At 49.3% G+C, this 24,720-nt stretch overlaps 1 protein-coding gene across 1 annotated transcript; it reads right to left on the minus strand.

Annotated features, from left to right (window-relative positions):
• Positions 1 to 3,442: 3,442 nt before the first annotated feature.
• Positions 3,443 to 16,455, minus strand: PCDH12 (protocadherin 12). Its single transcript, XM_043913073.1, has 4 exons — positions 13,004 to 16,455; positions 9,905 to 10,002; positions 7,654 to 7,805; positions 3,443 to 4,292 (listed from the first exon to the last, which is right to left on the minus strand). The coding sequence occupies exons 1-4, from the start codon at positions 15,881 to 15,883 to the stop codon at positions 3,826 to 3,828; spliced, it is 3,597 nt and encodes a 1,198-aa protein (XP_043769008.1). The 5' UTR covers positions 15,884 to 16,455; the 3' UTR covers positions 3,443 to 3,825.
• Between the last annotated feature and the right edge of the window lie 8,265 nt (positions 16,456 to 24,720).

The raw sequence follows: 24,720 nt of genomic DNA on the forward strand, positions 1-24,720 counted from the left end.
CCCCTGTTAGCAGGGCCAACCTGGGTCCAAATGACCCAATGTTGGAGCCCTGGTGCCCTCAGTAGTGAGCCCTTTTGCCAAGGCCCTGCTGCCTCAGTTTCCTTATCTGGAGACGCTGTTTTCAGAGGGCCCTGCCGCTGTGGCTTCCCTGGTGGCTCAGTCGGTAAAGAATTCGCCTACTGTGCAGGAGACCCGGGTTCAATCTCTGGGTTGGAAAGATCCCCTGGATAAAGGAATGACTACCCACTCCAGTATTCTTGCCTAGAGAATTCCATGGACAGAGGAGCCTGGTGGGCTATAGTCCATGGGGTCACAAAGAGTCAGACATGACTAACACTTTAACTTTTCACTGAAACTGCAGACACTGTTTGGTTCATTCTATCTTCAGTACAGGGCATTTAGCAAATGTTCAGTAAATTTCATTCAGTGAATGAGTGATTCTATGCATTATCTTCTCTCCACCTGACATCAGCCAGTGCCAAGACTACCCAACACATAGGAATTGCTTTAAAATATTTAAATGAGTCTGTGTACCCCTCCCCCCACTGCCATTCCTAGTGCTACTTCTGACCCTTTGTAATTACTCATAAATACAAAATGTTTGTTGAATGAATGTTTCTGATCATGCCTCCCACCCCTGACTCACTATGTTGTACCCACTTACTCAGTCGGGACTAGAAAATACTGACCTATTTTCTAGGTGCACACTGCGTGCCAGGCTGAGCCTGTGCTGAAACTTCCCCTCCCCTTCCTGTCTTGCTGTGTTGGGGATTCGGTTCTCTCCAGAGTCCCAAGGGTGGTAGTTGCCATATCCCTCTCATTTCAGTCAGAGGAGAGGTAGGGTCAGTGAGCTGCCAAGCTGAAGTTGGGTGACAGACAGGGAGGCTGCCTGTCAATCTCGAAACTGCCCCCGGGCTCCAAGTGAGCACTGCGTTGTGGCGCTCCTAGTGCTGGAGAATGGCTGACTATTGATAGAAAAAAATGTCCCCCTGCGCTTTCCAAATTAAGACGACATTTAACTGAGTGCTCGCTAGCTCGCCTGCTCCTTCAGTCTCCCGGGGGACAGAGCCCATCTTGGTGAAAGATGTTTGAGCATGTCCAAAGCCTCAGCTCTGACATCTCAGCTGATGTCAAGAAGTTTCTGTAACCTTTCCGTTCAGCACACTTAGTTCTATCAGCATACGCACTGTCTCACTCTCAACTGTTTCTTGGGGGAAAGGGCTGGCATCAGACCTTGGAGGGGTTGCAAGATTTGGGCAAGAGCACCAAGGCTCACCAACATGCACCCCAGCCCTGATCAAAGGTCGGTTGCCTCAGAAACAGCTCTACCTACAAGTTCTCCAGATTCTGTGGGGAATCGAGGATCACAGTGGTCCTTAATCTTATTTAGGTCACAGACCCCTTTGAGAATCAGATGAAAGCACTGTCTCCTTCTCATGGGAAAGTACGCATCCTCCCAATTTTGCATGCCATTCAGCAGATCCTTAGATCCCAAAGCTCGACCAGGAACCTCAGGTTAAGGACCCTTGATATATCAGAAAGAACATCATCTGAATTTCAGATGTAGAAGCTAGCTCTGCCACAAGCCTGCTGTGTGGCTCTGGGCCAGTCAGTCCTTTCTGCCTTGCTATTTCTTTGGCAATAAAGCGTTCAGACTCCTTGTGATTAAAACTGCCTGTCTGTGGAGGTTTAGTGATTTAGAGCAGTGCTGCTTACCTTTTTTATAGGTCACATGTTCCTTTGAAAATCTGACAACTCTGTATCTTCTGCCTAGAAAAAAAGCCTGTACACAAAGTTTTGCCTAGTATGCAGGGGTTCCAAGGACTACAGATTTAGGTCTTTTGAACTAGAGGGAGGCAATGATCCAATTGTGAGCAATGGTTCCAGTTTCTTTAGGTCATCTCCTCTTCTCATCTCTTCTCTCCATCTCCCAACATCAGCTCTGCACTGAAAATCCACTAGTGATTGGGGGTGAGCACTGTCTACTCCAGTGCTATGGTTTTCAGACTGTTTTCATGTAATGGAACCTGTTTGTTTTTTTTTTTTTTCTCTCTTTTCTAATGAAGTCTTATACCTGGAGCTCCAATATAGAGAAAAGGGAATCCTGTAGCATTTCTGTACCCACTGTTTCATTTTTTCTTCCATTCAACAAGTATTCATCAAGTGTTACTTTGGGCCAGGTGCCTTGCTGCTCAGATTGGAGACCCTACCTGCTTGGTGTCCCCCAGCCTCTTTCATTGGCTTGGGGAACCAAACAGCTTGCAAATCATAGATCTTGTAAAGAGGTTATTCTGCCCTGGAGTGAGATGTCAGAGACCAAGAGACCCTGCTCCCAGAGCTCCTGAAGCATTTTGGGGGCCCCATTTTATTCATCTGTAAAATGGGATAATGTAATGATGATGCCTCACGACATTCCAAGTATGGATGATTTTCATTATCCCTAGATGGGAGTATGGTTGGCACCTTTCAGTGAACAGTGAACATGTGTTCTGAGCTCCGGAAAAGGACGAAAGGAGAGGCACAGAAATTTTTTTCTTTAGTATCAGGGAGAGCCTCCACATTGTTGAGAAGCTGAATAGACTAAACCTTGGGAAAATATTTTGCTGTTTTTTTTCATCCCCTCCTCCCCTGGAAGGTTTGCTGCTGTCAGTGTCAATTTCATAGACCCAGTTCACACACTGTCCTCTAGGGCCTGAATTCACTGCTGTGACAGAGGAAGGTTTACCCACAATCAGTGGGTCTGGAAAGATGACTTCTGCACCTGAAGGGCTGCTTGCTAGGGAAGGACAGGAGTCTGCAGAGGCCCAGCCTGCATCAGGTCAGTGACAAGTCCCTCTCATTCTGTGCTCAGAAGAGCAGAGATGTGCAGCCTGAGAGGCTTTGGAAATATACTTTTCAATGTTTTTCCTGAGGGGATTTCAGGCAAGTCCACTCTGGCAAAAGCCCACCTGTGGTAGCTCTTCCTTTGTTTTCCTTGGCTGGCAGTCTAGTGCCAAAGTCAAGAGCATGGGTTTTGGTGTTGGACAAGCCTAGTTCCAATTTCTGGCTCTGCCTCCTTTCTCTGCTTGATCTTGGGCAAGACACTCAGCTTCTCCCAAGTCCCATGGCCTTGTATCTGAAATGGGGATAATAACACCTCCCCTCCTCGGGTTGTGAGGAAATGAAATTAAATCCTATTGTAAAGACTGGTGCCTGGCCCCTGTTAATACTCTATAAATACTCATGCTTTTCTTAGCTTTAATTTTCAGCTGGAAGCGGATTATTTGGTACTGTAGCAATAGGGGAGTGAGGGTCAAGTGTACCTGTGTCCATCACCGCTGACCTGACACTGTACACCCTCCCATCTTGGCCCACGGTGATGCTCCGGCCAGCGACTGGATGACAAAGAACCCTCACTCTGCTCTTCCCTCCTCCCTTGCCCTCCTGACAGGTGCAAACAGGGTAACCACCCACTACTTTTCCTTTATTAGTAGGTCAGAGAGCTTTGCCTGTTGCCCCAGGATCCAGTCCCCAACCCTCCAGTGTGCAACCAGGCCCTCCTTCCTGCTTGGGATGCTCCTTGGCATCTGTTTTGCAAAGAGGATTAACCCTCTGTGCCCTTCTTCCATGTGTTTTGCCAGCAAACACTTAGCCACAAACTGCCTCCCTCCTCCAAAAATTCCACCGGTAGAGCCAGCACTTAACATCGGGTTGCTTTGGTCAGCCAGCTCTTTGTCCTGGGGCTCCCGCCTGCTCTGTGGGGCAGCCTCCGTCACCCTAAAGTTCTCAGGCCACCTCTGGTCGGTGAGTTCAAAGACAGAGACACCAGCTCCTGTCCCAGAATCCTCAGGGCCTGGGCTTCCTAACATCTCCCGGGGTCCCCGGTTCCTGGATCCACTGGCCCCTGCTGCTGCTGCTGCCACTGCTGGTCCTGCTCTCGGCCCCCTTGTTTCCAGCTAGGCCCGTGGGGCCTTCGGAGCCCGCGGCCCCGCTGGTGGCCAGGTCTAGACTGAGGGTCCTCCCGCAGACGGAGAGCCGCCGCAGCACCTCGGAGGCGGCCTCCACCGGCACGGCGGGGCGCTGCTCCAGCAGCATCTCCAGCAGCGAGCTCATCTCCGACAGGAAGGTGCTGGCCAGCCGCGTGCCTGTCGGGCTCAGCTCGGGCGCCTTGCCGAACGTCTGGAAGGTCCTGGGCTCCTCCGAGGTCGCAGAGTCCGGGGAGAACACGTTGTCACGGTAGTTGGTGGAGAGGGGCAAAGAAAGTCTTGCCATCCAGGCCGGGTCGGGGACGCTCAGCCGGTCCAGGGCCAGGCCTGCAGGGGGCGAAGGGGACGCGGTGAGGGCGGAGCCCCGGGCGGACGGGCGGGGCGCCAGACAAAGGAGGGAAGGGAAATGGGGGGGGACCGATGGGGCGGCCGGAGGGGGGCGGGAAGGAAGAGGCTCTGACAGGGAAGCGCGTCGGAAGGCAGGAAGGCAGCGACTGAGGTTCGCTCGTGAGCTGGAGTGAGGACGCGGCCGCGGGAGGAGGAAGGCCTAGAATTAGAAATTGGCCTCTTTCTCAAGCATCTCCCAGTCTCCGGGGGCGTTTCGGGTTTAGGTGGCCTCCATCCATCCCTGAACAGCCCGGATTTTCACTCCCTCAGGACAGACACCACTAGCTGAGCATGGGGGCGCTGGAGGGATTCCCCTTTTTAGCTAATGCTGTAGTTCCTGGCTTGGTGCTGCCTTCCTTTCCTATTCATAATACTAATATAATAGTGACCGCTTATTAAGTACTTCTGTGCCAAGAAATTTACATAATTATCTCATTTAACCTCCACACACACCTTTGAAGTCAAGAGTATTTTATGGATGAGGAAACAAGTTCCAGGAAGTTCAGTCCTTCATCTACTAGGCACCCAAAGCCAGATTTGACCCACAGGTCTGATGATTGGAAGCCCCCTGTAACTGTACCACTGAGACCCACTGTCTGGAGAGCTTGCCCTTCCTCTCTCCCTGGATGCTAGGTGCTCACCTGTGGTTCTGGTTTCCCTGGCCTGCTAAGGTCTGTACTGTCACTCACTCTCAACACCGCATGCTCTTGACACTGCAACCTTCGCCTCTCAAGCTGCAGGAAACCCTGTGAAGGGGCTGGCCGCCTAAGAGCTGTCCCAGGAAAGGGACAGGGCAGTGAAAAAGTGTCCCCCTGACCCCAAATCCCACCATCACATTTCTCCTTTTGCCATCTCTTCAACAGAAAATCCTGTCTTAGGAAACCAGTCCCAGGCCCAGTGATAGAGGCCAGGGCAGAGGAGACAAAGCATAGGCCTTGTGGTTAAGCATCTGTATCTTTAAAAAAAAAAAAAGCACAACATTTACTTTAACATGTATTTAATACTTAAGGTGAGCCGGTTTAAAATCTGTGCATAGAGTGAAAGACTGGAAAGGGATAAGTCAAAGTGTTAGCTGAAATTGCCCCGGGCAGAAATGATTTATTCCCTTTTTGTTTATCTACATTTGTCTCTATTAACCAAATATTACTTTTGTGATTTTGAACAGTTATTCCAAAATACAGCTAAATGCTGTTTCTATTGATAAATGAGTCTTGTTCTTGCCTTGTCAGTGCGGGGTTAGGCAGGCTGTGAGGCAGGGTCAGCCCCTTTCCTACTGGTCCAGCCCACACCCAGGGCTTAGTGAATGTTTATTGAATGATTGAATGAACATAAATATTAACCCTGGACATTTGGGAAATGTAAACCTTAGTTCCCTGAGACTCTGGGGTAATAAGGTTGAAACTCTTCTGGTGTTACAGAATCAGGCTTTTCCTTGTACAAGGGTCAGAGAGCTTCAGAAGGAATGAAGCTTAGAATGAGAAAATCAGTGGAGTGTAGGAGAATGGCTGAAACATGATGGTGAATTCACTCCGAGGCAGGTGGGCACTGGGCAGACCAGGGTTTGATTTCCTAGCTTTGCAGCTTATGAGCAGTGTGAACTTGGAAAACTTGCTTAATCTCCCTGAGCCTCTTTTTTTTCTCTTATAAAGTGGTGAGATAGTCACACTTATCTTGTAGGTGGCTATGAGGATGCAATGAGCTCACGCAGCCAATAAAATATGATCATCATCACATCCTCCGGCGGGGCTTTTATCTGGTGCGGCTGAGACCCCAGTGTCGGGCACATTCACCAGTAGCCCCATCACGGTCCACCCTGTGGGCAGCGCAGGCTCCGCTACGGTTGCTGTGCTGTTCATTCCCCGACTTGTTACCATCCTCCTGTGCTCCTTGCCCTCTGTGCTATGAGGAATCAGGACCACGTGGGAACGAAGCCCACAGGTTCCCGAACAAAGCTGGGGCAGAGAGCTATAACACCAGCACTGAGGTCATCTGAAATTTTCTAATAGCCAGATTTAAAAAGTAAAAAGAAAAGGTGAAATTAATTCATGTAAGTTTTTTATATTTAATATCATTTTATCATGTAATCAATATTTTTAAAATTATTAATGAGATGCTTATTTTTTCATACTAAGTCTTCAAACTCTGGAGTGTGTTTTATACTTCTATCACATCTCAGCTGGTCCAGCCATTTTCACACATGGCTATTGGTTATTGGAATGGACCTCATAGCTCTACATTCTAGACAATGCAGTCCTATAAAGTTCTCTGTATTTGTGCTGTCCAAAGCAATATCCATTAGCCACATGTAGCCCTGGAAACATGGCTGGTATGACTGAGGAACTGAATTTTTCATTTTACTTAATTTTAATTAGATTTCATTTTACTTAATTTTAATTTAGAGCCACACTGCCTGGGTTAATAACCATAGGCTACACAACCTTGGGAAAATTATTAAAACCCTGGCCCCTCAGTTGTTTTTTTTTTTTTCCTTTATGAAATGGGGATAATGAATAGTCCCAATCTCAGAAGATTTTCTCATGAGGCACTTAGAAGAGGAACTAGCACACAGAAAGCACTCAATAAATGTTAGCTATATTTTTTTAACCAAGGAAAGGGAAATCCCTGCCATGCCTTCAGCACACAGAATATGTCCAGATGAGAAATAGATTATTAACTGTGCCACAGAAAAACCACAGTGTAGGTCAGACTTAGTGTGTGTTACTTGAAGGAGGCTGACTGATGTGTGTTGGGGGGGAGGTATGGGGGTGCTAGCAGATTCTTGAGTTCTCATGGTAAAGAGATCTTCAAACACATTAAAGAAATGCAGATGAGTGGTGTAGGAAGTAAAGAGAGGTCCCCTAATGGTAGGTGGGCCCAGGTTGACTTCCCTTCCATCACTGATGAGCTAGGTGATTCTGGGCAGGCTGTGTTACTTTCTGAGCCTCAGTTTGCTAATTTCTAAGTTGGAACTCCTAATGTCTACCTCAGAAAACTGTGTGGAAGCTTAACTTGAGATAATGCCTACAAGATGCTTCCTTAGTACCTGGCACACACCAAGAGCTCAGTAATTGTTCACTATTCTTTGATGACTTTTTAAATGCATAATCAAAGGCAAATCTGGTCTTTAAACAAATGAAGACCTAAAGCTCCAGGGGAAGTAAAAAATGTTGCTGATAGTCTTCTCCAGAAATAGACTGGCTGTGTTTCCCTGCAGTGGATTGGAGCAGCCCTCTGAAGCCTGGGCACAGGAAGAGACTGTAGGGGCAGAAGTGCGGTCAGGGTGACCCTGGGAAGTTCCTACCTGTGTGGGGGTCCAGGAGGTTTGACAGCTCTTCTTCTAGCAGCTGCTTCACAGAAAGGTCCTCTTCAGGGTCCAGGGGTCCTTCTTCCTGGTCTGGTTCTGCCTGGCCACCAGCCCTGGTGCTTGGGCCATCTGTGTCTGGGATTGCACTCCTGCAAAGGAAGCCAACCCATTCCACCAGTGAGGAAATTCACACACAAATTCATTCATTCCTGCTTATGAATATTCTGCTATTAATGCCAGCATTCATTCATCTGCAAACTGAACTGGGTTCCCAGCCCAGGCTTCAGAGTCAGACCAACCTGGGTTTCTTGATCCCAGCCCTCTTGCCTACTCTGAGTCTGTTTCATCTTCTGTAAAATGGGAGCAATAAATAACATCCCCCTTACAGGGCATTGTGGGAGTAAAATGAGGTGTCACAGGTAAAGGCCTTAGCACAGTGTTGTAAGCACTCAGCAAACAGAAGTGACTGAATGCACAGATATTATTCACCATTGTCCCTCCATTCCTTCTCATTACCTAGTACAGAGTAGGAGTTTAGTAAACCTTGGTTGATTCAGCGCAGTCACCCTTCCATCTCTCCATCCCTCCATCCAAGTATGAGTTCCAGTGATGGCAGGGTTTTATTTTTTCTTAGCATTTATTTTTATTTACTTATTTGGCTATTCCAGGTCTTAGTTGTAGCATGTGGCATCTAGTTTCCTGGCTAGGGATCGAACCTGAGCCCCTTGCATTGGAAATGCGGAGTCTGAGCCACTGGACCATCAGGGAGGTCTCCAAGGGCAAGGATTTTTGTCTGCGTCATTCCCTGCTCTCTTACCAGTGCTCTGAACAGAGATTGGCACATAGTAGGTGCTTGATAAATACCTGGTGGACTGAATGACTGAATGTTCCCTCCTCCTTGTTTGAGGCTAAATCCCAGACCAGAAGAGCAGGTCAATAGAGGATGCAGCTGAGGTAAGGCATCCCAAAACTACTAAGAGTCTACTATGGGATCTCTTGCTGTCTCCCTGGCCTTTCCTCCTATGGCCCCTCTCTATCACTGAGGAGGCCAGTTCCTGGGACTACCTCGGCACAGTGGGCAGGCCTGGCTTCTCATCCCAGCATCTGGGAAGGCTCCCTAACAGCCTGTAAGGCCTGGAGTCCTTGCTGCTTTTTCTCTATGGCCATTTCAGCAGGAAGGTGGCAAGTTTGCAAGTAATGACAACAACTAATGTTTATTGAGCAATTACTCTGAGTCAGACATATGCTTTGCAAGGTATATTCGCCTTCTCATCAAACCTTTCACTTCTGTAAGGGCTTCTCTTGTTATCATCCTCATTTTACAAATGAGAAAACCAAGACTTGTAAGATTATGCATCTTGCACAAGGTTTTCACAGGTTAAGTAATGAAGTCAGATTTCAAAGGCAGGCTGAGGTGACTCTGGAGTGTGTGTGCTCACCCCTACTCTACAGCATTTCTAGCTATTTTTGCCAAAAACCAACCAAACAAAATGACTATAAGTTGTCACAGCAAGAGCACTGAACTGGAAGTCAGTGTCCTGAGAGCCAGCCTCAGCTTTGCCACTCACTGGTCATTTGACCTTGAGCAAATTCACTTTAAGGGGAAAGGACTTAGCATTGTTTGTATACCTCCTTTGTTCCAGGCACTGGGCCACAGGCTTAGAACACTTGTGGTCACTAAATTCTTACCCCATCACTACAAGGAAGTGGCGACCTCCATCTCACAGATGAGAAACTGCAGGCCTGAGGCTTGATCTGACTTACTCAAGTTTACGTAGCTGGGTAGGATCAAACTACTTAGAGCCTCAGTTTCTCCGTCTGTAACAAGAGGGAGTTAAATTAGTTGTCCTCTTGAGGTCTCTTTAATTCTAGGACAGCCCAAAGAAACACACCCACATACCCATATCCTCAGCCAGGAACCTTCATATTATATTTAAGGGTCAAGAGCAAGAAGGCTGAACGTTATAGATTTAAAGTCCATAGTCTAGTCCCTCTGAAGTCAGAGGACAGATAGAGCCTCGGGGATGAAGTCATTTCCTTGACTCTGGGTCCTGTAAATACTATTAATACAGTAGCTCCAGGACCAATCTGTCTGGGTGGGGGGATGGATGCTGTTCGCTGCAGTCTCCCAGGGGAGCAGCATCTGGAATGTGCTCACCCTTCCTTGCAGCACAGAGGCTGCAGGGGTGAGGGCAGGCTGGTGGGGAGGGGGCTTGAGAAACCAGAGTTGGGGCTACGTGCTGCTTACCTGCCGCTGCCGGGCTTGGCCAAGTACTTATTTCCCCGGTGGTTTGGTTTGGGCTGGAATTGGCCCTGATGCAGCAAGGACAGCAGCTGGGAGATTTGCTACAAGACAGGAAAAATCTGTTGACTCCACACAATTCCGACCCAGCACACTTCCTCACCGGATGTTTCCCTCAATGCCGGCGCTTTCTTTTTATAGTCTTTCCTCCAGCTTCAGATGTTTGTGGATTGGTTGGGGGATGGTGAACGGTGATGGTGACGGAGGCAGGGACATGTGCAGGCAGGTTCCCTGCTTGGCTTTGTGTCAACTACAGATTCCCGGGACCTGGGTGTCCGAGAGAAAGAATAAGGGTCCTCTGGGGGACCCCATGAGACCGGCCCCCGGTGGACACTGTGAGATTGGTGTGGAAAAGGCATTTCCTGACTATAAATGTATTATTACTTTAATAAGGATCATCTTAAAGTGTTGTATCCCCCTCTTCAGCAGTATTCAAACACTCAGCCAATGTTGGTGGGTCAGATGTAACTATGTTATAAGGAGGCAGAGGGTGTCTTTGAATCATTTATTCATCCTTTCATTCATTCGACAAGTATTTAATGAGGGCCTGTTTGTGCCAGGGCCTGTGCTTGCTATGGGAGTAAGAATGAGATCATGGCCCAGTCGCTGCCCTCAGGGAACTCCCAGTCTGCCTGGGAGGACAGTCAGGGGAGATAGGGCATGTGGGCTACTATGGGGGGTTACATCGGAGTTGGGAAAGGATAGAGGTCAAGTGGAGCAGATGAAAGCCCCTCACCCAATTTAGAACAAGGAAGGAGTTGTGTGTGTTGGGGGGTGTAGCTACAGGGGGAAGTCATTCACTTATTTCAACAAATGTTTTCTCTGTTCATACTGCATCACAGGCCCCTGTACTGAGACCTGGAGTTTCCATAGAGGGTTAGCAAGTGGAGAGAGTGTGAGGGTCTGGGTGAGGGGTGAAAGGTCAGTCAGAAGGTGCTCAAGCTGAAAGGCCAGAGGAGACAGTGGAGTTTCAGAAAGGCTGGTGAATGGAACAGGGGTGGGTGAGATGTTCAGGGCCAGGCCGCACAGGCTCTTATGAGGGAGGCAACAGACCAAGTCAAAGTTGTTTCTAGCTTGTTGTGTGATGACAGGCAGGTTTTTAGAGGTACTCAGATCTCAGTTTCCTCATCTCTAAGGTGAATCTAAATATACTACCCAGCCTCCTTCACAGGCTTGTCAGGATTAATTAGGTGGTTTGAAAGTTTAAAATGCTCCACAGAGTCCAGGGGTTTGGGCTGTTACTCCTAGAAATGTTGTGTCTGCCTCCCGGGCCCAGGTTACCTCCCCTCTGAGGAGATCCCTCCGCCCTTTGGGCAGCTGTGACAGAAAGGGCTGACCTCAGAGGAGGTCTGGAAGGGGAGGTGGCTGGGACTGGGGTTTCACTGTGACTTGGGAGTGTCAGGGCCCCACTGCCCACCTCAGGGCCGTTCCCACCTCCTGGCCCAGGCCCAGAAGCCCTCCTAAAGTATCTGTCTCCCTTTTCTCGAGTGACAGTCGATACTTCAGGGACACTCCTTGAGTGCCAGCCCCTAGGTGATGTGCTGTCATTCAGGGTCATTTCACAGCTAGAATCAGACTCGAGTCAGACTCAGGTTCAAATCCTAAATCTTCCCCTGCTCCATTTCCCATCCTACCTTAAGGAATCCTGAGGCTCAGTTTCCTCAGCAATAAATCAGGGGATAATAACAAGACCCAGGTCATGTGTTGGTTGTGTATATGAGGATTAAATGAGTGAAAGTCTATAAATCACTTAGTAATAGATCTCAGGATAAGCACTTATGAACTGTCCAGTGGTATCTAATCTCAGGTCATTCTTTAGTAACCCAAGGAAAAGGATGCTCTTATACCCATTTTGCAGATGTGGCACCTGAGACTCACAGGAGCTATCTAGCAATTAGAGGCAGGGCTGGATGGAATTGGAACCCAGATCTGACTCCACTGCAGCACTGTGCTATTGGAAAGACACAAGCATTAGGCAAGCTGCCTCTTACCCTTAAGTCGATCTCACCTGGGTGCCCTTCTCTCTTTCAATATGGTCACCCACAGGGCCTGCTCTCTGCTGTCTCTGGCAACCACCAGCACCATATTTAACACAAAGAGTTTATTCAATAAGCATTTGATGAATGAATAGGTGAATGAATGAATGACTCTGGGCAACACTTCTGGGGCTGCATAGAGCCAGGGCAGGACTCCTCAAAGAGCAGCTGGGCCACCTCCAGGTGGCTTCCTGGGGAAGAGGTGGGGGAAGGAAGCTGTGTCCTTGCTCTGCAGGAAACATGAGCTGATGGCCTGGCTCACGACAGAAGTGTGCCTTGGGCACAGGGAAATGATCTGGGGTTCAGAGGAGTTGACATGGGTGTGAGATCAGGCCCCATCCCAGAAAAAGCTTTCCCATTTGTGTCCAGTAAACCCTAGGTCACTGGACACAGCCATTCATCTTCCCATTTAATCTTCAACCCCCTGGGAGGTAGACACAGGTAAGTTTGGTATCACAACTCCTATCTTATAGATGAAGAAAATAATATAAAGTTGCCCAGCTCCTAAAGTGACTGTGCTGAAATTTGAACCTAGATCTGCCAAACTCCCAAGTCCCAAGGTTGTTTCCATTGCCCTACCCAGCAGGCCTAGCTGGCAAGCTCTGGGGTCTCAGGCAGCCCCTGAGACCCGGGGGCAGTAATGCCCATGCCAGCTTGCTTCACAGGGAAAATTGCCCAAATGAGATGAAAGCAGGTACTGTTAATCACTGCCTTTGCTGTGTGTCTGCTTGTGCCAGGTGCTCTGAGTAAGTGCTCAATAGGAATTAAGTGACAATTCTGTGAGGCAGATGCTCTTACTGTCATCCCTGCTTTATAGATAAGGAAACTAAAGCTCAGAGACAGTAAGTCATTTGTCCAGGATCACACAGCTAAATTCTTTTGACTCCAGAGCTGAACCACTGCACCCAAATGCATCCTAAGGTACTTGGTGAGCCTAAGGAATGTATGTGAGGGTAATGGGGTCTGATGCTGTTCATGGTGGTCCAGGGGTGACCAGAGAGAGAGGTACCTGAACAGGAGGCGAATCCACGGTGAGCTCCTCTACAGGGTTCCGCTCCGCAAAGGCGGCCACAGACAGCCGGACCAGGCTCCGCAGGATCTGACGGGGGCCTGACTCTTTCTCAGGGGCTACTTTACCATTGAGATTCCGCTGCCGCCTCAGGGTTGCAGAGGAGGCTGGTGGGCTCTGCAGGGCCTCCTCGCTGCCCTGGTCTCCAGGCACTCTTCCTGTGGGGCTGCCCGCAGCCTTCAGGGGCCTTGAGCGGGGCTGGCCTACAGCAGGCTGGGGCTCGGCAAGGTTCAGGTTCTCCCGGGAGGCGTTCCTCTGCCTGGGATGGTTGAAAAGGAGGTTGACAGTGTCCTGCAGCACCTCTCGGCTCTCGGCCAGCGTTCCCTGGTTGCCTTGGTTACGCAGAGTCCTGTACAGAGTCGGTGTGAGATGAAAGGGGGCCTGCAGGCAGGAGTCCCAGCCTGCTTCCATCATTGCTTCCTCGCCCACGTGCTTGGGGGGCTGCCCGACTTCGCCAGGCTCATCCACCTGGCCCCTGAGCACAGGCACAAGGTGGATGTCCGTCTTCTGAATGTGTTTCTGGGGCCTCTTGGGCTGGTGACGGTAGGTGGACTCAGCCTCCCGACAGTTGTAGGCCCTGTTGTCCTTTTTCTCCATCCGGCAGATAGACGTGATCAGAGCCAAGATCGACCCAAAGACGGCAAGCAGTACAACCAGGCAAATCACTGTGAGTACCGATGTGCTCAGGGCCCCTGGCTCACGGGCTGAATCCCTCAAGTGGTCCACACTGGTGATGAACAAGACCTGCAGCAGGGCTCGGGTCTGCAAGGAGGGGCTGCCTTGGTCTTCCACCACAATCTCCAGCTCCCACTCACTCCCAGTGAGGCTGCTGGCATTGGTGATGTTGATGAACAGCTGCCCCAGGTGGGGGTTGAGGACGAAGACACCGGCTTCGTTCCCACTCCGAATGGTGTAGAGAAGCTCTCCATTTGCCCCCGAGTCTGCATCTCTTGCTATGATAGTCACCAAAAGGAATGGCCGAGAGTTGGGGGTGGCCTGTAGTGGTATGTCAGTGCCTGCTGGGCCCAGGCCATTGGGATTCTCAATGGGCACCAGCAAATGACCTGTGGAGGCATTTACAAGCACCGAGAGGCTGGCTCTCCCATTACTCAGTATGGGGTGAATCACCTCTGGGGCATTATCATTGACATCCAGGAGGCTGACCCGAACAGAGACACTGGATGTGAGCTGGGGCTGCCCGCTGTCCTCTGCAATCACCAGGAACTCAAAGCTTGCCATCTGTTCATAGTCCAGTGACCTTTGAGCGGTGACCTCGCCTGTGTCTGAGTCAATAGCTACCAAGTGAGAAACTGGGGAGTCCTGGATGCGGTATGAGATTTTCCCGTTAACACCCAGGTCTGCATCATGGGCCTTGATGGTGATGAGGTGAAGAGAGGGTAGGTTGTTTTCCCGAGTGGAGACCTGGTACCTGCTTTTCTCAAACACAGGTGCATTGTCATTGGCATCACTGATCTGAATGCTGAGCTGTTCCTTGGCTGATAAGGGCTGGGGTCCTTGGTCTTGGGCCAACAGAGTGAGGGTATATTGGGGCCACTGCTCTCTGTCCAGTGTGGCGTTGGTTAGCAGCATGTATGTGTTACCATTGGTCCTTTTCAGCCTGAAGTGGCCCAGCTCTTGGCTCAGCCAACAGTAGACCAGACCATTGTTTCCTGAGTCCAGGTCGTTGGCCATGATGAGAGCAATGAAACTGTCCTTGGGAAGAGCTTCGGACACCAGCAATGGTTGGGAGGCCCACGTGATGTGGATGCTTGGGACATTGTCATTGACATCCAGAACCTTGATGAGAATCTTGCAGTGGGCTGGGATGGGATTGGGACCCAGATCCCTTGCTTGGACATCCACTTCGTAGGCCGGATTCTTCTCGTAGTCTAGGTGCTGGAGCAGAGTCACCTGGCCCGTCTTAGCATCAATACTGAAGGTGTTCAGCACCTCCGGAGGCGCGTGCTTACTGAGAAAGTATTCCACCTCCCCATTGGGGCCTTGGTCAGGGTCTGTGGCGGTCAGGTTTATGAGGAGAGTACCAGGGGCAGCGTCTTCTTGGATTTCTAGGGCCAGTGAGCTCTCAGCAAACACAGGGCTGTTGTCATTGGAGTCTAGGACGCTGACCTTGACCAAGCTGGTGCCTGACTTGGGGGGATTCCCACTATCATAGGCAGTTAACACCAGATCAAAAAATGAGTGGATTTCCCGGTCCAGCTCCTTCACCACCACCAGTTCTGCATGTTTTGTCTGATCGGGCCCCACAATGACATCCAGGGCGAAGTGCTCGCTGGGAGACAGGGTGTAGGAGTGCAGGGTGTTGGGGCCAGTGTCTGGGTCCAAAGCTCTGTCCAGGGGGATCCGGGTGCGCAGAGAGGCGCTCTCAGAGATTTCCAGCTCCTGCTCACCTTTGGGAAACTGCGGCTGGTGGTCATTGATGTCCAGCACCTGGATCTCCACGTGGATGAGCGCCCGCTCCCCTGTGGCCAGCACGTCAAAGGACACCAGGCAGGGATCCTGCTGCCGGCAAAGCTGCTCCCGGTCCAGCCGCCTCCCTGTGCTGAGCACTCCGTCCTCAGAGTCCACCTGGATGGGGAGTCCCTGGGGCAGCTGTAGGACCTGGAAGGCAGCTCCCGCCTGGCCAGGCCCCTCCTCCCGGCCCCGTTCCTGAGGCAGCTTCCCTATCACGGTGCCAGCCGGTACCTCCTCTGCCACCTGATATCTCACAGTGAGAGTGGCCACCTCCTGACAATCCCCTGAAAGGAACAAGTAGCCACCTGGCCCCAAAAGTCCCAGAAGAAGTGACAGAAGTCGCATCATGCTTACCGCCAGAGTGCGCTAGATCCAGAAACCGCTAGAGACCTTCAGGGGCTGGGCGAGTCCTCCAGTGTTTCCTGAGGGGCTTGATTAGCCCCGTTCTCCTGCCCCCAGCCCTGTTGGCACAGCCTTGTCCCATCATTAGCTAATGGAACTAACAGAAAGAAAGGCCATCTTCATCAGAAGAGATGTGAGAGGTGCAAGGACCGATGTGGTAAAATTACCAGGGGAGGCCCGGTACAGAGGCACTGTGGGTCCCCGTCAGCCAGTGATGGACAAGAGTCGGTCCAAGAGGGACTTGACCCAGTGAAGCAGGATGTGGGGATCTGACTTCCAAACAGTTGCTAGGCCAGGGAAACAGAGAAGCAGCTTTTTCCTATGGAAACCCCACCTACAGGAAAAGGGAGGGCTGTGAGTTTCTATGCCAATTAGAGAAAGAGAGTTTCCGTGAAGCTGAGTGGCCTGCCGCTGAGGAGGATGCGGCTGGGGACAGGCCGGATGGGAAGGTGCTGTCCATGTGGCAAGGCAGCCGCTGAGGGGAGGGGAGCCCCTGCTGTGGCCAAGTAAGCAGAGAGCCTGAGCCCCTCCTGGACGAGTCACGCCTCGGCCTCTCTTCCTTCCTTGTCTCTCCTTGTTTCCTTCGTCTCCCGTTATTCCTCTCCCATTCCTCTTTTCCCACCATTGTCTACCTCTCAGTCTTGACTCTGCCCCCATTACCCATTTTTGTCTCAAGGGAAGCGGAGCTGATTAAGAGAGTGGCCATCAGAGCCGAACTGCCTGGATTCAAATTCTGACGCTGCAACTTCCCAGCTGGGTCATGTGGGACAAGTCACTCAGCCTCTCTGGGCCTCATCTTGCAAGTGCAGATGGGAATAAGAACAGTAGACCTCTCAGGCGGAAATCTTGGGGATGAAATGGACTGTGCGTGGAGAGCCTGGCCGAGTCATGGGCAATGACATTGTTCCTGGAGGTGGGTGTTGTGGTCTGCACAGTTTGGCCTGCCTTGGGACTGCCTCTGGCTCCTGCACTGGCCGTGGGGCAGTCCCTTGCCCACACAGACGGGACCGTAAAGGTGCCCGTGGCCTTGGCTCCTGAAGCACAATGACCTCTCTGACCCGACAGTGCACCCTCCCTCCCCCTTCCCTTCTGGCTCCCCAGCCTGCCGGCCCATTGTTCTCCACATCTGGTCCAGCTTGAGCTCCTATCCCGGGGAATCCCCCAGCCTCCCACTCCTTGGTCTTGGAGGTTTTTATATCTTTCCCTCTCCCACACTTTCCTCTCCCTTTCCCTCCCTTCCTCCAATTCTTCACTCCCCACTGCAGTTCTTGTCCAAGAGTCATGTCACAGAGATGAGACCCAGGAGGGGGCCAAGGGCGCAGCTGGCTTGGGTGGCCTTGAGGTGGCTTGCTCCTTCTCATTTCCTCCTGTCGCTGCTGCCCCACCATTGTCCAGTCTTGCCCTTTACCTTGAGGTTGAGTCCAGAGGTTTGTAAAGCATTTGATGTGCTGGGAGTTAAGGGCCAACTTTGCCTAGGTAGGTGTTTGCAGCTCAGCCCTTAGGGCTGGAGGTGCCTGTTGGGACAAAAGTCACTCCAGTCAGGCCACTGGCCTGGAGGCTTGTGGCCATTTGGATGGCGTGATGAGGACCTCCTTGGCCTAAGCATCACCTGTGCTCCCCTCTGTACTTTCTTTTCCACCCCCTACCCCCTGCCCCTTACTCCCTGGAGATTCCCAACAGCACAGGGTCTGAATCCAATCCACAGGGTCTGAATCCTGGCTCTGGAGGCAGACAGAGCACTCACTAGCTTGGAGACAGAGCACAAGTCACATAACCTCTTTGGGCCTCAGTTTCCTTCTCTAGTAGAGCATGGCTATCCTGCATCTCCTGAGTTTGTGGTAAGGATTCGATGAGATGAAAAAAGTGAAGGCTCAGCGCAGTGCCTGGTACAGAGAAAGCACTCATTACATGGGTCTAATTTACCTGGTATTATTTGCCAGGCTTTATACCCTGAGTGCAAATGGTAAAGATGGTCTTGCATTTGTCCCTTCACTTTTTTCTCTGTCTTCTCCGCCAGGAAGTCTCACTTCCCAGGGTGTCCTCAGCTTGGGTGCAGGCCCAGGCTACCTGTCCTGCAAAGAGAGCCAATGTGGGCCCCAGGTCCTCTGGTGGTAGCCTGCATGGTGGCCCCACTGCCTGACCCTCACTCATCCTGCTATGTGCAAGGCAGTGAGCAGGACAGAGTGACCCCCAAGGGACTCGTAGTTTCAGGTCAAGGTGGGGAAATGAAAGAAGTGGGTCCAGTGGAGTGGCTCTGGATCCAGGTCCTCCTGGAGGACCCTTAGATGCACCCAGAAGGATGTGGAGGAGTGAGCCAGAGGAGGTGGGTGGGCAGCAGGGAGGCAAGGCGGGGGGAGGGAGCAGGATGGAAGAGGCCTGAGGTGGGTGAGCTGGCTCCTTATGGTCCTACAGGAGGGTCTGTGGACAGAGGAAGAGGAAGTTGGGCTGGGATGTCAGCGGGGGCCGCTGGATGATGGCGGGCCTGGGGCCCTGTGCTAAGGACTTGGACTTTGTCCTATAGGCTATGGAGAGCTTTGGAAGGGCTCTGAGCTGCATGATGAAAACAGCAGCTACCCGCCAAGCCTTGTGCTGAGTGCTTCACATACATCATCCCACGCCACCCTCACAACAGGCCATGGGTGAAAAAGCTGAGTATTGAGATTGGGTAACTTGCCCAGGATCATGCACATTTGCCTTCCAGAAAGCCCCACAGGCTGCACTCTGGGAAATGGATCAAAGGAACGGAGAAGAGGGAGGAAAGGCGGCCAGCTGGGAGTAATGCAGGGGAGCTTTGGTACAGGAAGCTCTGGTGCGGAGAACGTTTGCAGAATGCCATCTGGTGGCCAAAGGCAGAGAGGCAGGGAGGTGGGTGGCTGGAGTTCACAAATGTCCACAGCTCCAGGGAGAAGGACATGGCAACCCACTCCAGTACTCTTGCCTGGAAAATCCCATGGACGGAGGAGCCTGGTAGGCTACAGTCCATGGGGTCGCTAAGAGTCGGACATGACTGAGCGACTTCCCTTTCACTTTTCACTTTCATGCACTGGAGAAGGACATGGCAACCCACTCCAGTGTTCTTTCCTGGAGAATCCTAGGGATGGGGGAGCCTGGTGGGCTGCTGTCTATGGGGTCGCACAGAGTTGGACGCGACTAAAGCGACTTAGCAGCAGTAGCAGCACAGCTCCAGACCCCTGTTCTTGTGCTATGTGCAGTACAGCGGAAGGACCTATACCCGGGTGATAATCATTTCTCCTAGTGGGAAGCCAACTGTGGCCGAACACCCACAGAGATAATAGAATTCAAGATTTTACCTGAGCTTTTTTTTGGCGGGGGAATGCTGCTTACTTCCTCAACCAGGGGTCAAACCTGTGCCCTCTGCATTGAAAATGCAGTCTTAACCACAGAACCACCAGGGAAGTCCCTTATTTGAGTATTCTTCAAAGGGCATCTGTGTGTGTGTGTGTGTGTGTGTGTGTGTGTGTGTGTGTGTGGCCTTGACTGGGACCCATGGATGCAAAAAATGAACTCACAGGTCATGAAAACCTTTGGATTTCGTAGGTGGTTTATTATTGTTCTCTGTTTGTTTTACTCATGTCGGGGGCAGGAAGCTAAGACAACCCTTTAAGAATCCAAAGGCAGCAAAGGAAGCACCAGAGCTTTTAAAGGCTATTGTCTCTAGGAATGAGGTCCCCATTTAGTAATATTTCCTCCTCTTTTTTGGCTGCAGGGTCAGTTGATCTTTAGCAGCCACATGTCAAGGGGTAAAACTGGAATTTGTTTGGAAAGCCTACATCACCCTGAGTCTTAAAAATAGATTCAAAGAAGCAGAAGTTGTTTCAAATCCCTAAGTCTGAAATATTTTTAAAAAGAGGGCAGGCTTGGGCTTCCTGCTTGGAGGCCTTGTTCACCACCAGCCTCTGGGTTGCTTACACTTGGGTCCATCACTATAGGGGGAGGTCGGAGAGTGAAGTGGGAAGGGTCAGGGATCAGAGGATCTCTTTAAATACCTGGGGTCCTGAAGAACCTTGAGGGGTCAGACCAGCAGGGTGGGACTCTGACACTTAAGGGACTTGAAGACCAGTTGGACGAAGGCTAAGATCATTTCCCCACATTAGGAATGTCCTGCTGGGCTGGCTGCCCACCCCCAGGGCACCCTGTGAATCTGCCCACCTGCTGCCGTAGTCACCATCACCAAATCAATGCACCACCAAAGTAGCATTAGAAGCTGGGAGGCTTCATTCTCAAGACCTTTCTGGTTGGGGAGGTGACTGGACCACCTAAGATTTGCCTCTTTTTTTTTTTTCCCAGCAAAACCTTATTGAAGTTGGAGGCATTCTAGCCTGAGGCATTGACTGGGAGACTCAAGGACTTGTTCTGGGTCACCTGTTTCTGCCCCACAGTTTGTGGTCTCTGTTGGGGGCAGATCACAGATGTCCAATTCCACCCAACTGGGTGGATTTCTGGGCCCACTGTAGAGAGAATACTTAGCAGGGAGAAATTTGCTAAGAGAGGACTTTTCAGGAAATGGAAAGGTTTTGTGTCTTGATCAAGACTGGTATCTCTCAAAAGGGTCCACGTATCATAGTCACTTGAAAAGCTTTTCAAAATACCAGGAACAGGGCAATTCATACTTTTCTTTTTTCCAGACTGCCAAAGAGAATTTTATAATTGCCAGCTCTATTTCCCTCTCTTTGAAAACGCTTCATCTTTCATATCATTTGGGACCAGATTGGGTAAGTCGATCGGACCTTTTTGCTGGGAAGAGAGGCCTAACTGATCTATATAATAAAAGGGAAAATAGATGAGGGGGAGGGGAATTGCTGAAGGTTGAGGATATTGTGAGGGGGTACCTTAGAGAACAGCTGAGGCTGTGAAGGAAGTAGGTTGATGATAAGGACTTTCTGATGGATAGTTGTAAACTGTGTAAACTCCTGTTTATAGAAGTAAACTCCTGTAAACTGTTGTAAACTCTTTCATGGTTTTCAAGAAAAGTGCAAGAAAGGATTTATAATTTATTTTGTGCTTTAGTAACCACAACACAGCCCCCAAAACTGGACCACATAAATTCTGAGTTAATAAGGGTTACACTTATGTCTCTCTCCCTAATCTTCAAAGGAGAAGAGGGCTACTTCCAGCATGTAGGTTTCAATTCTGATATACTATAGGTCATTCTACCACACACCCCTTTTCCACCCCAACCTCATTGAGAACCACTGACATAGAGCTTCTTAAACTTGTTATTTATTTTTAAAAATTTTTGGCTGTGTTGGGTCTCTGTTGCTATGTGCAGGCTACTCATTATGGTGGCTTCTCTTGTTGCAGAGCATGGGCTCTCGGATGCGCAGGCTTCAGTAGTTGTAGCTCACAGGCTCACAGAGCTTCTTAGAAGCACTAACAGCCTGGTAAGGGCGAACTCTGCAGCCATCAGGCCTTTCTCACCAAGCATCCTCCTGGTCCCCACCTTTCTCCTATATCTGTATCAATGCTCAGCAGAAGCTCTGTGCACACTGGTTCTTCCATATTTCTGCAGGCTCTTCTGCCTGCTTCTCTGATTCTCCCTTTGGTTTGCCTTCCTTCTGACTCCCAGGTGTGGGCATGTCCACCAAATATTCTCTTCAGCCCTCTCTTCTAATTAGGGTTCTTAGCCCAGAAGTAGGTTGCCAGGTTTAACAAATAAAAATATAGGGTGGGGGCGTCCGTGGGGGCTCAGTGGTAAAGAATCTACCTGCCAGTGCAAGAGACATGGGTTTGATCCCTGATCTAGGAAGATTCCACATGCCATGGAGCAACTAAGCCCCTGTGCCACAGCTATTGAGCCTGTGTTTTAGAGCCTGGGAGCCACAACTACTGAAGCTCAAGCATCCTAGAGCCCACGCTCAGCAACAAGAGTGGCCACCGCAATAAGAATCCCACGCATTGCAACTAGAGAGTAGCCCCCACTTGACGCAGCTGGAGAAAAGCCCGTGCAGCAATGTAAACCCAGAACAACCAATAAATAAATTTTTTAAAAATATAGAGTGACTGTTAAATTTGAACTTCAGATAGTGAAAAAACTTTAAGTATTTTTATCTGGCAATCCTATCCAGACGTTAAGTATGACCTCACCACAAGTTCTCTGTTTTCCTTTTTCCTCTTCTTTTTATTTTTAGAATTTTGGTTTACACAGTGAATTTGAAAATCTATCAGTAAACACAAAAATCAAACATATTGACTGGGAGCATCATCTGTACATGAATATTCAGAGGCTGACTCTGTTGATTGGCCTTGTTATGTATTCAGCATTTCTGGGTGATTCTAGGATGTAACTGTTCTCACACTAAAAGAACTACCCCTGAGGAGGCTTGGATCACATTCATTAATTTATTTGGTCATCCGGTCACTCATTTATTGGGTGGAATTCAGCATGTTCTTCTCCATTTGCAAGGTCAGTTTTTTTTTTTGGCAAGAGAAGTAGCTAAATAGCTAAAGTTGACCCATATTTTCCTTTCCTCTAAACCATTGGTTTAGTTTTCTTTCTTCACATAGAATCTAATCAGCCTAATTCTCACCTTGCTTCAGAAAGATTCTTGCAGGAAGGAAAATGAGTCTTCCCATCGTTACATAAATTCTCATGGGGCTCCCCTTTATAAGTTTATGACAGCCAAGAGTTGAGCCCGGAGCTCTGAGAGAAACAGCCATATGCTGATTTATGATGGCAGCTGCTGCTAAATCTCACCCCTTTTTCCTTCTTACAGTGCCATGTTACCTTGGGGTTACAAAACTCTTTTCACTGTTATTCAGGGGAATAATAATAAAGTGCCAGGTTGCAAGTATAAACATGATCATTCTGTGCCTATTATTGTAAATCAAATTTTACCTTGGATCAGAAGCACAGAAAACATTTTTATACTGTCAGCCACTGCAAGCCTTTTTAGGAGTCTGTTTTTATATAACCCTGGGATGACCTGAGGTATTGTTTGAGCTGTACTGACCAGGGAAGCTGGCCACATTGGTTAGTCTGGCTATTTCTCCTCACAGACCTGAGCACTTTCCTTGGGCAAAGTGTTAACCTGATCTAAGCATAGTATTAGGGTTAATAACGTGGGCTCAGGACTCCAATTGCCTGGGTTCAAAGCCTGGCTTTGTAATTTCCTATCTGTGTGACCATGGCAAGCCACTTAACTTCTCTGTGATCAGTCTCCTTAGCTTTAAAATAGGGATGATGATGATGGTAATACGTTACAGGGTTACTGTCATGTTTAGCTTAGTCCTTGCAGAACATTTAGAGTGGGGCATGGGACATGAATAGTGCTCCGCTTGTTAATTATTTATAATTATGCTTTTAGCTCTCAATTTTTATTTTTGAGTACAAAGCCCCTGTTTTAAAGAAACACCAGTTTTTCAGATTTCCAGGTGATAGTGGTAAATTTTTTGAGATCCACAGAGTGAGGAAGTATATAACGACAGGAGATCAGCTATGAAACTTCTGCACTGGGATGAGGCCTGCTACTATCCAGTCCTGTCCCAGAGTTGGGGCAAGACTTTCCCTTCCACACCGCTGCCCCTCTATATGTCAAGGCTTGTTTCAGGAATGCTTGAGAGAGATGGCCATTGAAAAGGAGGCTGCCCTCCCCGCCCAGGCAGGTGGGACGAGCTCAGCAAAGGCTCTGGACACCATTGGATGCCAGTGATGGACGAACCAGTGCAGGTCCTGATGGAAGGCCTGCTAGTCCCTACAAGACCAGACATATTTTGTGACTCACTTTTGCTTTTCTACCCAATGGCGGGGTCTTGACCTCTGGTCTAGGTCACACATCCCATTCTCTCCTAGCCCTGGACTCCATCATCATCTAGTGTTCATGAGGACAGGGGATGGAGTTAGATGTCTTTCTCTCTGTATTTTCATTCTACCTATCATGACATCATAAACCGTAATCCTGACTTCCCTGGGGCCTTCTCTTTTAATTCTTAAAGCCAGAATGACTTTATTCTGTCTGTATTTCTGTTTCAACAAACCCTAATTCTTTTACAAACTACATGAGAGGGTCAGATTGATGAGGAATTGGTCCTAATATTATAGGTCACCACTGAATGACACTGGTAAAATCATTTTACCCCTTAGCACCTCAATTTCCTCATTTGTAAAACAGGGAGATGTGATTACTTTGGTCATGGGGTCCTAGGTGTAAAAATGAAACAATGCACGTAAAATGCTTAGCACGGCAGAGGATTAGGCATGTAGGGAAAGCGCAATTTAAATGATGCAAGACCAGGCACATAAAACCAAAGCTACAAAAATCTTATGGAGTCTAAAAAGAAAATTAAGTAAAAAATTCTCTTTATCTAAACCTAACCTCCAAAGTGGACTCTGCTTAGTCCACTTTAAACATTCATCCGAACTATTAACACTGCTTTGAAATTTTTCTATTCCCTCTGTCCTGTGACCTCTGACATGCAGCCATGACATGATGTCACAATCACCTTTTACTTTTGACTTTGTGAGAATTTCCTGACTTGGTTCTTTGTATCCCTCGCTTTCAGCAGCTGGGAGATCTCTGGCTGCATTCATGATCTCGTCTCTGAGCACTCTGCAGTAGGGTTTCACTCTTGGTTTTATTTCCTTTGGCTGAATATGAACAATATTAGTGGATGACTTCAGATATTCTTCTTCCTTCCTTTGTCTTTTTAAGGAGTACATTTCTGGTTTTGATGTCTGTTACAGAGATAGCTAGGTTTCTGTTCTGTAACAGTCAAGATTTATAGTACAGAGGATTAGGACTGATTATTTGCATTTCAAAAATTTC

Source organism: Cervus elaphus, chromosome 9, assembly GCF_910594005.1.
Source record: "Cervus elaphus chromosome 9, mCerEla1.1, whole genome shotgun sequence".
Lineage (NCBI taxonomy): Eukaryota > Metazoa > Chordata > Mammalia > Artiodactyla > Cervidae > Cervus > Cervus elaphus.